This window comes from Coturnix japonica, chromosome 12 (assembly GCF_001577835.2).
Source record: "Coturnix japonica isolate 7356 chromosome 12, Coturnix japonica 2.1, whole genome shotgun sequence".
Taxonomy (NCBI): Eukaryota; Metazoa; Chordata; class Aves; order Galliformes; family Phasianidae; genus Coturnix; species Coturnix japonica.
The window spans coordinates 15013858-15029580 of record NC_029527.1 but is presented as its reverse complement, the minus strand read 5'-3'; the positions used below and the strand labels follow the sequence as shown (position 1 = coordinate 15029580).

Genomic DNA, 15723 nt, shown 5'->3' with positions numbered 1-15723 from the left:
CACTACAGCTTCAAGAAAGCTATCTCAACAGACAGAAAAACTATCTATGTAATTTTTATTAACCCCTTAGACTGAGAAATAAAAGTGCAGATCTCATGAAGGGAACTAGTAGTTTGCCGGAGGGGAAAGAAAAGGGTTTCTATGGCTTCATTTTTGTTGTTATGACTGGCAGATAGATTAGGGATAACAACCACTTTGTTGTAGCAATTCCATTGAATAAAGCTTTTGTGCATGAAAATGTTATAAAATGGTGAGAATTGAGAGGCACATGAATAAAATGAGAGCAGAATCTATTCAACAATATTAATGCATTCCGAAAATAACATGAGAGGAGGAGAAGAAATCTTGCAGGAGTCGTATTAGTTTAGTGTTCATGCCGGCTTAACCCTATCTGTTATAAATGCATTCAAAAAGTCAGAATTTTTGTTACCAAGGCTATGGCTCCAAGGGGATGGGTGCATGATAGAGCATCCAACACTTCACTTTCAAGTATGTTTTTGTTCAGATCGTTACCACCACCGTAGTAACCAAATAATATGTAGGTGCAGGCAGGCAACATGGACTGAAGCTTGATGGGCTTCTTCCAAGCATCTGAGCTGCACTGTTGGAGTGACTGTTAAAACAGTGGTCAAGAAGCAACGAGATAGGATGGTGCATATTCTGCTAACCTCTTGAAGCAAATATCTCCAGGTTCAATGACATGTCTGCTGTGATATCGTATACTGTTATCAAAGGAAAACAAAGAGCTTGTCTGATTTCTATTGCTATAGGCCAATTAGGTGATTTTTTTTTTCATTCTAGAATCACTGAGACTGTCAGAGGTTCTCGTCATCTAGAGCTCAGATTTAGAACACTTTATTAGATTCCCCTGTGTACCCTGATTGCTCTTCATAACTTATGCAAAACCACCATCATGGCAGATTCATCCGTTTGTCTGAAGTCAAGGACTGCAGAAATGTGAAGGCCTCGGATGACTGTCTTGAAGATACTTGATCATTAAGTTAAAGCAATCTCTCCCTCTCCCTGGAAGCAGAGTGTCAGTTGCAATAAATTCCAGATGATTCAAGGGCCATACTCTCCGTTGGCACAACTCCACTGATTTCAGCACACATTGGCAAAGAACTTGGCTCCATAAATCTCAAGTGAAGTAATTCCATTGTGAAGTACAGTTAACTTTTACAGAATAATGTTGAAAAGTAACTAAGAACTACAAAAAACCTCTGCAAACTTTCACTTTCTTGACTTTTTTTCTCTAGCACTTCTTTTTCTCACAACTGAAACAGATTACCATGAATGACTCTTTGAGGTAAGAATTAGAGTAATGCTGTGTACATTAAAAGAAGAAAGAAAGAATTCCTTGGTACAAGATAAAAAATGGAAAGATGGTTTTGTGATAGCTGGAACTGTCCTTTGCCACCCGCAGATGGAGAAGCATGATCTGGCCTGAGGTGGCCCTCAAGCCCATCATCTCTTCCTCCAAGGCCATCCTGTGACAATGTCTCCATCCTTAAGCCTATAAACTCTTTGCGTCTTTACATTGAGCTGCTGAAGCCAAATATTAGGGAAGTAAAGAAACAATATCTAGATCAGACTGAATGGTTGCTACAGGCTTCAGGTTCCCAGAAAGAGACTCTGAGGTCCCAGACAAGTTCTCTGCTGATTAGTATGAACTGTCCTGCTTAAAGCTGACATGAGTATGCCTGATCTGCATTGCATTGGTGGCAGCCTGGAGCTACCCCTGAATTTTGTTACTACAACAAAGCTCCAAACCACTGCATCTACTCCAGGGATGCAGTTCACATTGTTTGCTTTGGTCCATTAAGCTTTAATAAAGCTTTGCACCACTACTGAATTTTCCATGTCAAATACTCCCTGTCCTTCAAACTGCTCTTTAAAAAACCTGACCTTCATCAGCCCCATCTCACCTCTGCTGCCAGAAGAGCTAACATTACCTCAATTTGTAACTCCTGCTTCTCTGCACTGGATGGCTGGTCACCAAGATTGCTGCATTTTGACTCTTCTGCTATGCACTGTGTACAATTACAGCAGTCTATAAATAAGTAAAATACTACAAATGAAATCAATTTATTTCTATGGAAAAGTCGGAGTAAAACTAAGCAAGAATGATAGCAACAGGATTGCATAGAATTTATAATCAGATTCAACAGTTATATTCTGAAATCCACAGAATACAAATAGAAAATGGTGCTCCATACAGTAAGATGTTTAAGACTTCCCCAGAGCCAACTGATTGTAATATATAGGAAGGGGCCATCAGTTTGCTTGGTGGGACCTTTTGAAATCTTTATTTGTTTTCTTTATCAGAAAGTTCCAAAATTATTATGATTGCCTCATCAGGTCAGTAACATTATTTCTTGTGCCATCTGATTGTAACTCCAAGAGTTCCAAGAAATCAGATAAATGCAGTCCTGTTATGAAACATTAATAGATGAACTGAAAATCCCAGAGATTATTTCTCTGTTAAAACCTACTGAATTCCTCCTTTTTAAGAGTTCTTTAGGAGTGCCTGCAAAAAACCCACACTATTTTGTTATGAGATTATCATCCTGTTGTACCTTCCATTCTGGCCTGCTTATAACCAGTAGCATCACTGATGCAGAGCTGCTCACTTGTGTTATTTTCTGCTTCCTTTATGGAGCTGTCTTTAAGACAAGCACCTCAAATACTTTGAAAAACTTATCACAGGCTCATGGCTCTACATTATCTTGTTTAGCAACTTCAGATGAGTATTAAATGGCAAGACCCATTCCAAAGGAGAAAACAGATAAGATGGTGCGAGTGCTTGAGGTACAATAAAGATTTCTCACACAAAGAATAAACAATTCAATGAGCAGCAATAAACTTAATTTGCACATTAGATATGCTTTTCCAAGTTCTGACATTTCAGTTGAAAATAATGCTGAAGCAACGAGGCCTATAATTGAACAGCCAAAACTTCTCCAGAGGGGAAACAAAAACAAATGTTCCCTGCAAACAAGATCATTTTTATAACATGTTGTTACTCAGCGTTTTAATAAACTTCCTAAATGCCAAACAAAATATTTTTTTCATTTTTTTTTTTTAATGGGAGTTTTTCATATTGCTCCATTAGGATGTATACATGGGGTAGCTGAAATGGTGTCTAACTTTAATGAAATCAGAGCCACCTAAACCCTAAATTTCTCAGTGTATTCACCACCAGCTGTGCAGTAACATCAGCTCAGATTACACATTGCACTGCATCAATGCTAATTGCCCTTTCTGTGTATGAAAACAATTCTAGACAACTGCAGTAGGTTAGGAAGAAGGACGTTCCTGCAGGCTAGAGTAAATATTTTGAATTCATCGAAAATGAACATATTAAGGAAAAAAGCAGTTACAAACTGCACGTAATAATGTGCTCTCCTTGTATCTGCAATCATTATTAATGTTAGCTCTTTTGCAAAACTGAAGTATGTTTACTACAGCCTCACAAGTTCCACACTTGAACTTTTCTTTCTCATTTAAAATCAACAAATATGATTAATTGCACAAGAGAATACCAGTACGGAAAAGATCACGCAGGAAACAGAGAAAGAAAAGACACCATTTGCCTTAGTTTTCCTTCTTTTCTTCCCCTCATAGATCAGACATCAGAGGATACAGAGCACAGTCATTATACATGCTGCTCACAGGAGCAGCTACACAAACAATATCTCTTTTTATGTCCTTCAGCTCTGGACTGGCCCACCTGAGAGATAAGTTGGTACTAACACTTTTTACTAATGGAGATGGACCATCCATCAGTGCGGCAAAAACTTGAGGCTACTTGGATGTAATAGACTTTAATGTCTTGCACAATGCATTTATCTGTGTTTCAAAGAAGGGTGGAAACTGCAGCAGGGAGGTAACCTGTGTGGAGCAGCACTGCCCTGGGAGCACAGCCAGGGTGTGAAGTCACAGCAGCAGCCCCAGTGCAGCCTCTTATAACTGCCCATACTGAGAAGCTCAAAGAGATGCTGTCTTTGTAAGGGTGTCAAAGTAGCGCCCAGAAGCTGAGTGGGTGCAGCTTCAGGATCTGCAGGGATACTACAAATGCAACACATATCTGTGTCATAATGAAGGAAACAAAAGCACCTAATATTCAGATTAATTCCTAATGCCTTATTTCATTTAACACCCATTTTATGGTCTCTTCTGCAGTCTCAGATGTGACAGCAATTAAAAATGAGCAGAACAAACCCCTGCAAGCACCCTGTATGGGGGCACCATATTGGTCTTGTGCTGTGCTAAACTCAGGCTGCCCAATGCCTTCAACTTCTAAATAGTACTGCAGTGCAAATATCACTATTAATGTTACTGCGCATTTCAGTTGGTATCTTGAGAGGCCTCCCTGATAAACACATTGATCGTCAGTCTGCTGTGGCCATGAGGTTTCTTTGCTACAGGTGATGTCGCTCATTTTCAGCTATAAACTGCAAGGAAAAACCTCTTGATACCAACAGTGGTATAGTCTTGAGCATCCCAGTAAAAACAACTCACATACTCTCTACTATTCACAAAACACAAAGGAATATGCTAAGCATATGAAATATACCTTTCACGATCACGTTCCCTGAATTTCTGGCAACTCCAAACTGATTTGTTGCTATACAAGTGTACACCCCAGCATCTGATTTGGTGATGTTGTAGAGCCTGAGACTGCCGTCCTCCAGTAAGAGGGCCCTGGGAAAACAAACAAAACAAACAAGCAATAAAAGAAGAAGAAGAAAAAAAAGGCTTCTGTTACAGGAACTGCAATAAAAATGCAATCCTTCCTTTAATATTTAAATGCTTCCATTATGTTTCCTTTCTCTTCCTCAGCAAGCTGAATATGCAGCAACTAATTTTCACCTCTGCTCATTATTGATTTCTATATTGAGAATGTTATATTGACATACTGGAATTGACCATTAACTTATCCAGATCGCTTGTAGTAAAATTAGGAGTCTCAAGAGAAAGAAGGAAGACCCAACTTTTTACCTAATTGTGCTGTATTTGACCATGGGGGGCATTTACCAAGATCCCAATGCTGAGATGCTATACTAACATTATGTCTGAGGCCAGCTGCCTGTGCAATTTTGTCAGGATTATTAAAAGACATTAGCAGAGTAGCTGAGATGCTGAAATGCCATCTCACAAGCCAAGGAGCCAAATCAAACACACTACTCTCTCCCAGGGCCCTCAAATCACCTTGTTAGTCACTATGTTGTTCACATCGGTTTGCAGAAGATTGGGTAAATTGCATTTAATAGTAATTTCAGAGCCACTCCTGGGTTTTGTGGACAAAATTAATTTCTAAGCTTGTTTACATGCCTCTTTGTGTCAATGAGACACCTTTCGGATACATGCCAGTGCAGTGCTCAGCGTGAATTTTCTGTAGGTAGTTTTCTGCAGGTAGGCTTACACAGCAGGTCTGGGACTTCTTTCTGTTACATACAGGGAAAACAATTCAAGACTAGAGGACTTCCTTCATGAATATCCAGAAATAGAATCGTTAGGCAATGAGCTTTAGGACAGAAATGACATTATTCCATAAGATTTTCTTAATCCGATGACAGTTCTTCTATCCAACTATTGCTCCTGATGCAGAAGCTTTTGGTAATCTTTTGAGTTTAGAGACTCAAAACTTTAGAAAGACTTGAAGACCCTCAAATCACATGAAAATGGGGTTGGGATTCCAGTGCACAGCCTTTCCTGCTAGTAAGGCCCGTGTACGAGCACAGTCCTTAGTAGGCATCAGAGAATCTGCGCTGCACAGGGATGAGCTGCACTCAGACATCACGCTTTGCTGGATCTGACAGAATCCAGACGTAAGTCATAAATCCCCAGGAAAAGAGGCTTCACTCATTCCAGTGCTCACAGAAGCACTGCATTATTCTTTTATATTCCTCTTTTAATTGACATTTAAATCTAACACAAGAATTCTTTTATAAAAAAGAAAATATCTAATTCATGCATCACAACTTGGGTATTTAATATTTATTACTGACAACATAAGATTGGATGATGCAATGAATTATTAAAGGAAACGAGCAATAACAAGAGCAGCAGTTGAAGCTGGCAGTACTATCATAGCTGTTAAATCACACAAACCATCACAGCACCTTTCTGCATTCCACTCTTGTACGTACATGCTTGTAGCTATACGCATAACACACATCAGGCCTTGTTCTTCTTCCCATTACCTGTTTTCAGCCTCAGCTGAAGTACCAGATGTGGGTTTCAGACCTTTCCTGGAGCAATGGGGCCAACCCATCCTGCACCACACCAGGGATGCAGAGTGGGGGCTGGACAGAGGTGATGTAGTGCCCACCTGAGGAGGGGCGATGGGGAGAGGAGCTGAGAGGGAATAGGATTCAGGTTGGAATGAAAAATCTTTGTTACCTTGGCAATAATCACCAGTACTGCAGTGGTTGCTTGCCTGTAATTTGGAATATGATGAGAAAATAAGTTGGGGTTTAATAATCTATCATATATCCATATTAAATTGGAGAAGAGCAATAAAGTGCACTCTTCGATATAACGATGACTCATCCAAATAACATTTTCAGATACGGATGAATAAGCAAGAAAGAATTTGACCTTTCCACTGGCATCACGATGCTGTGCATCAAACCAGGGGCTGGGAGTGCATCTCCTTTGTGTGCTGGTTGGCTGCTGTGTGGTGGCTTTATCATACAGCACCAACAGGTACACAGCTGAGATCAGCAAGTGTTCACAGACTGGATACCTGACGTATAAGCTATAATGAGCCAACACAACGCCTGTCTCACCACCAGATGCTGACATTGTTATTTTAACTGCAGTTGTATGTAAAAGCAGCATGCATAAACTGGAATCCAGAAGTGGGAATGAGGAAAAGAAGACACTGCCAGTCCCCAAAATCTTCTACTGTAAATATCTGGGAAAAACAGTCAGTAGAAATGCAGAATAATAAAGGAAGAAACTTTGAAAGCACTGCACTGAGCCCACTGTGGGCTTTTCCATCGAAGTTTAGTGATGTCTGGCTCAGATTTCTTTTTGTGTATTCTTCGTTAGGAACTAGGATCTGAATAATTCACAGCTTTGTGGTTTACCCACCATGAGGGGTTGGTACCCACTCAAGTGCTGACAAGGCAGTGTTTGATCTGTAGAACTGTTGTTCTGAAACAATACTTCCACAACCCGGAGAGCTGAGATAGAATGGTTCTTTCAATGGATCAAAACAGAGCTTGGCAGAGACAAGCCAAGAGCTAATAAAAGCTTCAGAGCAGTGTGAAACCTGGCAGAGGTCACATTACCTGAAGACAATTAGAGAGACAGTAGTACATGTGATACTCGGGCAGAATTTATGTAAAAGCAGAGTGGAATCTGGAGTAATTGGCTGGCAGAGAAGGGAATTAAAGCAAAACAAAGAAAAAAGAAAAAAGAAATTTACAGATGTACCAAGGTCTGTGTCAAGAGAGGGATGAGAAAGCAGAGCGCAGCAGAAAATCAACATGATGCATTTTGAATACAAGGGAAAAAGCTCTGTGAAACACTGACCCCATTGCCATGTACAGCAAAGTCACCATAAACTTCCTCCAAGCCACGACTTTATGTTGTGGGTGGGTTAAGAGGGGGCTTCACTTTGTCCTCTTCCATTTGCCTTTCAAATTACAGCACTGTGCTTCTGATGGTGATGGGAATGTTTCCTTTAATGCACTTTGGATCAGGCTCTAACAAACAATTTAAGAAGAAGCTGTGAAATGCACATCTCACCTGCTGAAAGGCTTGCTGAAAACCGCTACTTTTCACAACATTTTACACCGTGTGAAGGATATGGATAATAATTCTTACCACTTGCATCGGGAGACAAGGTAATTTCAAGTAATGAGATGAGATAGAAAAGTTTAACTTGTTGGATATAATGCCAGTAGAATATTTTCTCTGCCAGGAAAATGGGACTTTACTCAGTAAGTAAACAAGGGTTTGCCAAGGGACAAAAGTTGAAAGGCCAGCAGTGAATCTGGTGAATGTCTCCCTGCTATGGAGGAGAAAATGCAATGAGCTGCTTGAGACACGGCTGCTCATAAAATCCTGCTGCAGCAAGGGATTGCTTGGGCAAAAGCCTAAGTCTAAACTGGCATCTCTGACTTACAGAGTGCTGAAGTACTTAACAGAGTGCTCTAATGCTGGTATTTCTGCCTGAATTATGCAGGTTCTCTCTCTGGGTAAACAGCTCAATCAAGCAAAGACGCTATGAGGAGAAGAAGATAGAAAATTCAGTGATACAAACTCATATGAAAGTTCCAGCACACAAGGACTGGTTAGAAATACTCAGAAATATCACCCCCCTATGTAACAAGCCTGGGAACCTACCCCGCAGAGGTGGATATGGTGGATGAAGTTCACTTCCAGTGGATCATAGGAATGTAAGACAGTCATAAAGCCCAGTGCCAGGGTACAGCTCTCCAGTTCTGCAGCCGTTCCCATGGAAGAAGGGAGGGCAGGGCCCTGCAGTGCTGTCCCAACACCAGGTGGGCTGCAATGCAGGTTTGGTTCCAGCAGCAGTGCCTTTCCAAGTAGGATGAAAACCACCTTCAAGAGGGGATCCACGGCTCTTTGCATCTCTGTCAACCTTCAGTCATGCACCAGTTTGGGAGAAGTTTCTCCTTGGTTTATTAAGCACAGTGATGTCCTTTTGTTTGTTTTTAATCTACTAATTTCATGGGATTGATCCGTGTCCTTGTCCTCCTTGAGTGACTCCATTAACATGCAAGACAAGTGCAGAAGTGAGAAGGGAAAACAAACAGGAGACCCAAGAGTCAAAACTCTGTCATGTTCAAAAAGAAGAGACTGCAATGCTTCTGTAGAAGACACGAAGCTGGGAAGAAGTGAGAGCTCATTAAAATTGTCACACATACTTTTTAGGTAAAGAACTTGAGAAATCAGGCAGGGACAATAGATACAGCTTTTAATTAACCAGGCCAAACAAACCATCTCTGAAAGCGTTGTCTCATGTGAACAAAAGATTGTTGATGGCTATTTGCTTTGATCTTAAGGGCATGAAAGAATAATATGTATTTAACAAGGCTGATAGAAAAATAAAATCTGGGAAAAGAAAGAGGTGTCAACTCATTAGATTTTAAAGAGCAGCAGAGGTAATTTTGCACACAGCAGCACTGTTCAGCCAATCCTTGTTAGAGAGGTACGATTCTAATTCATGGATGTGAATTGCATTAATTCAATACAGCAAATGTCTTTAAAATACCCATCAAAATCAGCTGAACTGCATTGGTGTAATAGCAGGGGTGATTCAAACCTATGCCTTCAGATTTCAGTGCTGCCAGTATTACAGTTATCTCTTCAAGGGCATAAAATAATTCCTCTCCAAATAAAGTAACCCTGATACTTGATGTACAGATTCACCCTTCTTTTCTCCTGTCTGCCTCTAACATCAAGTGTCTGACACCTCGTAATGTTATTGAAGCCATCATTGTGGCACTGTGCAGATAAAAAGGAACGCGCTGGATCTGATGAAATCAGAGGCAAAGTAATTTTTATTATCTGAGAGATCCTATTTGTAACTATATCTTCTCAGTCTCACTTTGGTGCTCGAGTGCAAAACCACTCCTGATTTCATAGGCTCTGAAAAGCCACATTGTTTATACATTTCTAGCGGGTATGCCGGCAGTCACCGAGACAATAGCTGACTCTTCCAATTGTGCAAAGATCGCTAAAGCATGAGGGAGGCTGAATTAAAAAGTACGGGGGGAAGCAAGCGAGGGGCAGACACATGAGCACAGCTCTCCAGTGACTCGGTTCCTACTGATTTATGCAGATGTGAATGTGAGTAAAGTTTGACTGAGTGAATGAATTGTACCTGCGGATGACAGCTCTGGTATTTTTGAAAAGGTCCCACTGAGTCCCATCTGAGATCCAACTGTCTGTATTATATGTTAATGATCTTTGTACCTGTTTATCTATTCTGAGTGTAATTTGTATGCTAATAGTGCTGCCATTTAATAAACTACGCTTAAACGAAGATTTTCCTTATCTGCACAGCTTCAGAGTGGATTGACAATTAACTGGAAATAAAATAAATGCCATTAAAATCCATGTTAACTATTTAGATCAAAACAAAACTGCGCAATCAAGCTGAATAATCTTATTGAAATATTTTAGAGAAGAATGCCATTAGCAATGGTAGAAGGTGTCAGCAAAACACTGCTTGTTGCCATCTTCCAAAATCCCTCACTGTTCCTAAAAACAAACATTACTTTCACATAAAATCTCTGCTATTTGAGATAGCACATATTTACCTTATTCAAATATATACAGACGTCTGAAGCGAGTTTTATGCCATCATGAAGCTTCAGGACAAATTATAATATTTTCAGGAGATGGCTTTCCCATTAGCATAAAATAGTTATGGTTGCTAGGCCCTGTTTTTAAGATACTCGAGTGCTAAATGTGAGGCAGATGTCTTTATGTGACGGCCAAAGGAAAAAACACAGCAAACCCATCAGCCTGTAGCTCTGTCTGAACCTATTGCATTACTGTATCTCCAGATTTGTAGCTGAGGAGTCCTGGGCAGCAGCAGCTCTCCGTGTATGGGAAAGAAAGATGTGCCAACCAAGTACCTGAGTTAGTAATGAAAGAAAACAAAAGATCGGTGCCAAAAACACTTTAATCCTTTCAGCTTCCTAAATCACTGTGATAGTTTTAAGCTGCTTGTTAGCTCTTTCAACCCCAGTCTGCTGCACCAAACTTCCATGCACTGTTCTGGTCTCCCACATGGTGAAATGGGTCTCATGCCATATTACAAGACATGGCCTATTTATAAATATTTTCTCCCATGTCTGTCCTTGTCCTGCTTGAAACCTGCATCTAAAAAACCAGTGCCATGAGATGTCAGATAAACCTGACTGAGATACGAGCTGCACCCCAGAAAGCCAGCTAGAAAGAGACATTTCTTGGTTACAGAATCATAGAATCACCAAGGTTGGAAAAGACACACAGGATCACCCAGTCGAACCATCTACCCATCACCAATAGTTCTCATTAAAACACATTCAAACAGGTCTACCTCATGGGCAGGGTTTAATGAAACGTAGCATTTACATAGCTGTGCATCAATCTGACAGTCACACCTGACAAAAATACAGTGATAAAGAAATACAGTAAAAAGGAAAGGACCAGGAAACAGACTTCACAAATTCTGTGTTGAGAATCCAGGTAGAAATTAAACTGAATTGGCAGAGAAAAAAGGTTGCCATATTTTCTATTTGCTGGCAAGTTCTGTTGCTTTGAGGAGACCTTTACATCAGAGAAAAGTTCTTCCAGCACAGGATGGTATGCCCACACTAATAGTATTCAATCTAATCACACCATTAATCATTATTTTTATGATTCAGATCTTATCAGAGGCAGCCATTCATACAGCCAAATTCACTCCAGATGTAAAACGAAGCCCTTAATGTGGGACTTAAGTAGAATTTAAACAGTACATAAGGCCCTGAATTACCCTCTGTGTGGGAGTTTAATTCACATAGAGAAATCTTCTCTATCTGCTTGTCAGAATGTATTTCAAAAATAAAAGTACAATAAAATCTGCAGTTAAGTTTAAATTGTTTTGTATATACAAGTGGCAAGTGACACCAGGTACACAGTGTAGTACTGGTTTGTTTTCATAGATCCTGAAGCAGCATGTTTGTGTGCATGCTCACACATAATAGATTTGCAGTTCTGGGGATGCTCTTGCTGTAGCATATTCTAATGTTGAAGTGATTAATTTTTAACAAACAAATCAGGAAAGGGGCTTTGGAATGAGTAGTTCTAAATCCCGAGCACAGGTGAACTATTCCTAAGACAGCAAAAAAGGAAGGTCCCAAAGCCATGTCCTCATTTAATGAGGAGCTCTCACTGCTGCTTTGCCATTGACTTTCTCTCTGAGCTCATCCCCTGAATCCCTCTGCTCTATTCAGCCTGACTGCACTCATCTGTTGATCTCAGCCTTCACACCAATGACCCATCTTAACTCTGTGCACTACTTGCCTGTCATGCTAATCAATATCACTCTATTGCATCTTTCAACATCATCTCCCCAACATACCTTGATCTGCTGCTTCTTAACACTATGTTTAGGGCAAAACTTTTTCAATCAGGAATCTTTTACTCGATACTCGTGCAGTGTAGCACAGTGTGTTTTCCACCAGTTATTATTATGTCTGCATGCAATAGCAATATGCACAAGAATAAGTGCAGCACTAATGATGTAGATGGCAGTACAACTTGGACTAGAACAGCAGCACAGAAGGTTGCATTCTCTCATTATTTTTTTGCAAACTCCTAATTAGGAGCCTTGATACAGAGCCTGTTGAAGTCAATGGAAAAGCTCCGGCGAGATTAGCTGGCTTTGGATCAAATCCTAAACATCAATCAGAATATGTGCATGAAGCAGGGACAGAACATGAACTGAAAGGGAGAGAGGGCACAACACTGACACTCACTGGGGCTTAGTTTATTACAACTCCATATGACATAGAAGAGTGACAGATTGCTTGGGACATCTCAGCATGTAGGACAGCCCCTCAGAAAGGCTCACCTTAGCGAGGTTCCCAGGAGCTGTCTATGAACAATTTAAAATTGCATTACAGAGATGTCATACAGGAGGGAAATTGTAATAAATCCAGTATTGTGCAGGTTGTCATTCTTTGTTGAACGTGAGAACATATGGTTCATTTGCTTACTTGATGCTCATTCTATCTGATGTGCTAAACACTATTGCATTAAGTAGTCAGTAATACATGATGAAATTAAGTTTATTGGCTTGTTCCATTATGAAACTCCCTAAGGAGAGAGAAGAGAAAAGGAAAGAAAAGCCTTTTCCTCTGCCTTCCACTGCACTAATATTCTGCCTGCTGCCCGACAGAGTTCCAGTGGGTCAAGTAGCAATGGGGGGCCCCTTCTGTCTTCTCATTACTTTACTTTACATTTCGACTTCAAATGAAAAGATAACAGAGAAGAAAGAAAGGGGAAAAACAAAGCAAGATAAGATTGAGAAGAAAATTAAAATACTGTCTTTTTCTTCCCCTCCTCTGTGCTCATTCTTCCTTCTCTCTGTATCTCTCTCCTCATCTCTCACTCATACACTTTCTACTCTCTGGCCTTCCATCTCATCTCAAGGTGAAGGCAGAAATAACTGGAATGACAAAAAACATGAAGGAAATATGAAGGTACTGCAGGTCAGTCAGACACTTCCTAGCGCTCCTGTGATGGCAACATTTGTCTTATGTCAATATTACCATTTTTGCCAAATCACCAAAAATTTCTGCTCATGCTTACTCAGTCATCGCCACGTATTGCAATGTTTTATGGTCCTGATAGACTTGATGATGTTACCAAGAAATGGGAAGAAGACGGGGAAAAGCTAGCAATGAAACAATGAAAACAGAAAAATAAAATGGCTGTTAGCAAACAAATATCCAAGCACTTTATTTTTCCTACTTCTACTGGTCTTTCACAGTACCTTTTCTACTACCATTCAAGTAGAAACAGAGACCATTATAATCTGAGAATAAGATATTTTTAGCCAGAATGTAGAACACTCTCTGCAACTTTCAGTGCTCCCTTGGGAAGGGTGTAATGATGGATTTTGTCTGGTTACCACCACCAAACAGATAGTAGTAGCATGGCTAGAGAGTTGAAAACCCAAAGCAATTCTACACAGCAATCTCAGGTTTTGCAAGAGTTTTCCTATTCTTAATATGTAAGTTCAGACCAAATGCAGTGAATGCAGGCAGGTAAATCCGTGTCTTTGATTTCTGTCAGTCTAATTGTTAGCAAGAAATGGAACTGATTAATCAAACTTAGCAGATGTGGAATCAATTTCATTGGTTCCCTCAGCAAAATTAGAATTTCATCAAGAGATAAGCTTAATTTGTATTCATGTTGACTTACAGCGATAGTGTCTAAGATATCTGGAATTGCTCTGATTGCTGATGCCCACACTTCAAGTGCTTTATTTAAAATCCAAAATAGGAAATGAACTTCTTTACATGCACACAGACAATGATAAGATAGAAGGGTTAAGGCATATCATCAAAGCTATGCAAAGCCTCTTGTGACAGAAAAGCAAGAGGGATAAAACGGAGATACACCTAATCCAGGCTTCAAAAAGTGGACTTAAAAATAAAATAATAGCAACATTAATATCCCATTCCTACTCATCTAGCCACATCGATGTAGAAAGCTGGGAATAGAATGCTAAGTGCTGGAATAGCATAAGAAAATATGTTGCATGTAAAACTTGCTACCAGCATACAAATGCCTGCGCTACCTTTATCTGCAAACAGTGAGTGCATAAATCAGGGCAGTTTGTGGCACTAAGCAGCATGACAAGCAAAGCATCTCTTTGTCTGTACTTTGCAACTGGTGTGACTTAAGTCCAGGCTTCTTTTTTTTTTTTTTCCAAACACTGTGGATGTTTCATTCCCCAGCTTTCTTCATCTAAAAGTTCGGCATCTCATTTGAGATGGAGGTGCCTGCCAAGAAAAAAGTAAATAACTACCTTACACTGCATATTGACTTCAGCTAAATAAAAGTTAAGTAACATCAATCTCCTCCTTTGTTAGTAGAGTACGGCAAAACTTGGAATTCTCAATCCATTTTGTCGTGATTCCTCCCCAAGCAGGATTATTTATTTATTTATTTATTTTAAATAATGGATATTCTGGAAGGTTTTGATACAAGCTAAACAAACAACGCTGACATTCTGGTAATTGAAATGTTTCGTTGCAGTTTGTTGAACTGCCCTGACACATTTCTTCTCAAATTGGTTCAAGCTGAAATGCTATTTCACAGCGCAATATGGTTTGTGTGTAGTATTTGAGCAGTAGATTGAGGACTTCTCATGTTTACCAATTAGTTTTCCTCACTTTTTTAAATCCTCCTTTCTCTAATTCCAACAGCAGCCCACAAGAAGACAGCCTTTATTTATTTTCTTTCTTGCAAATAACCAAGAAGTTTTAAAGGTATGTATATACACACATTTTTGAGATGGGGATCTGACTCTCAACAGTGGAGCAGCAGAAAAAGAGCAGCAGCAGACAGCAGCTGGGCACACTGGAAAGGCTGAAGAAGAGCAGTTGCACTCAGGAGATCCATCTGCTGATGGAGCAGTTCAGATGCAGCACATGGCTATGAGAGGAGCCAACCCTTCAGCTAATGCAACATGCTGGGTTGCTGCATCTCACCTGGGAGCAGGAGAATTCCCCTCAGCTTGAACCTCCAAGGGGCAGCTGTAAGACCTCAGCAATTAGCGGATCATCTTTCTACCCTCATAATGGTAGGCTTAAGCCACAACAACTGCTCAGAATCACATCCGATTCCTGCAAGACAGCTTTTCATTTCAGCTCTTTCAATCATTCTTCCATTCATTTCTTGTGAGAAACGGCAAGAACTTGAATGCAAAACACCAACAGCAAGTGTGGTATGGGAGAGAGAATATGCCAGGGTAGAGCAGCTTTACTTATGGCCAAGAATCAATTACCTGAGATAGGGCTGAACACAGTCCTGCATGCAAGACCTGGAGCCAACAAGTACTGAGCATGTTTTATTGACGTACTTCTTGTCCAGTCCCCAGGAAAGAATTTAAATTATGAATATTTGCTTATTACTGATTATTAATGCATGGAAAGTGCTGTATATGACTAATGCATTTTTTCAGCCTACCTCATT

General features: G+C 40.1%; 1 protein-coding gene across 7 annotated transcripts in view; it reads right to left on the bottom strand.

The window, feature by feature from the left end:
- Positions 1-15723, bottom strand: part of LOC107319952 (contactin-6) — a 137971-nt gene that overhangs the window by 20158 nt on the left and 102090 nt on the right. For all 7 annotated transcript variants that reach the window (XM_015875354.2, XM_015875352.2, XM_015875353.2 and 4 more), the window contains one exon: positions 4577-4704. In XM_015875354.2, the coding sequence (XP_015730840.1) occupies positions 4577-4704 (128 nt within the window). The remainder of the gene's footprint in view (positions 1-4576; positions 4705-15723) is intronic.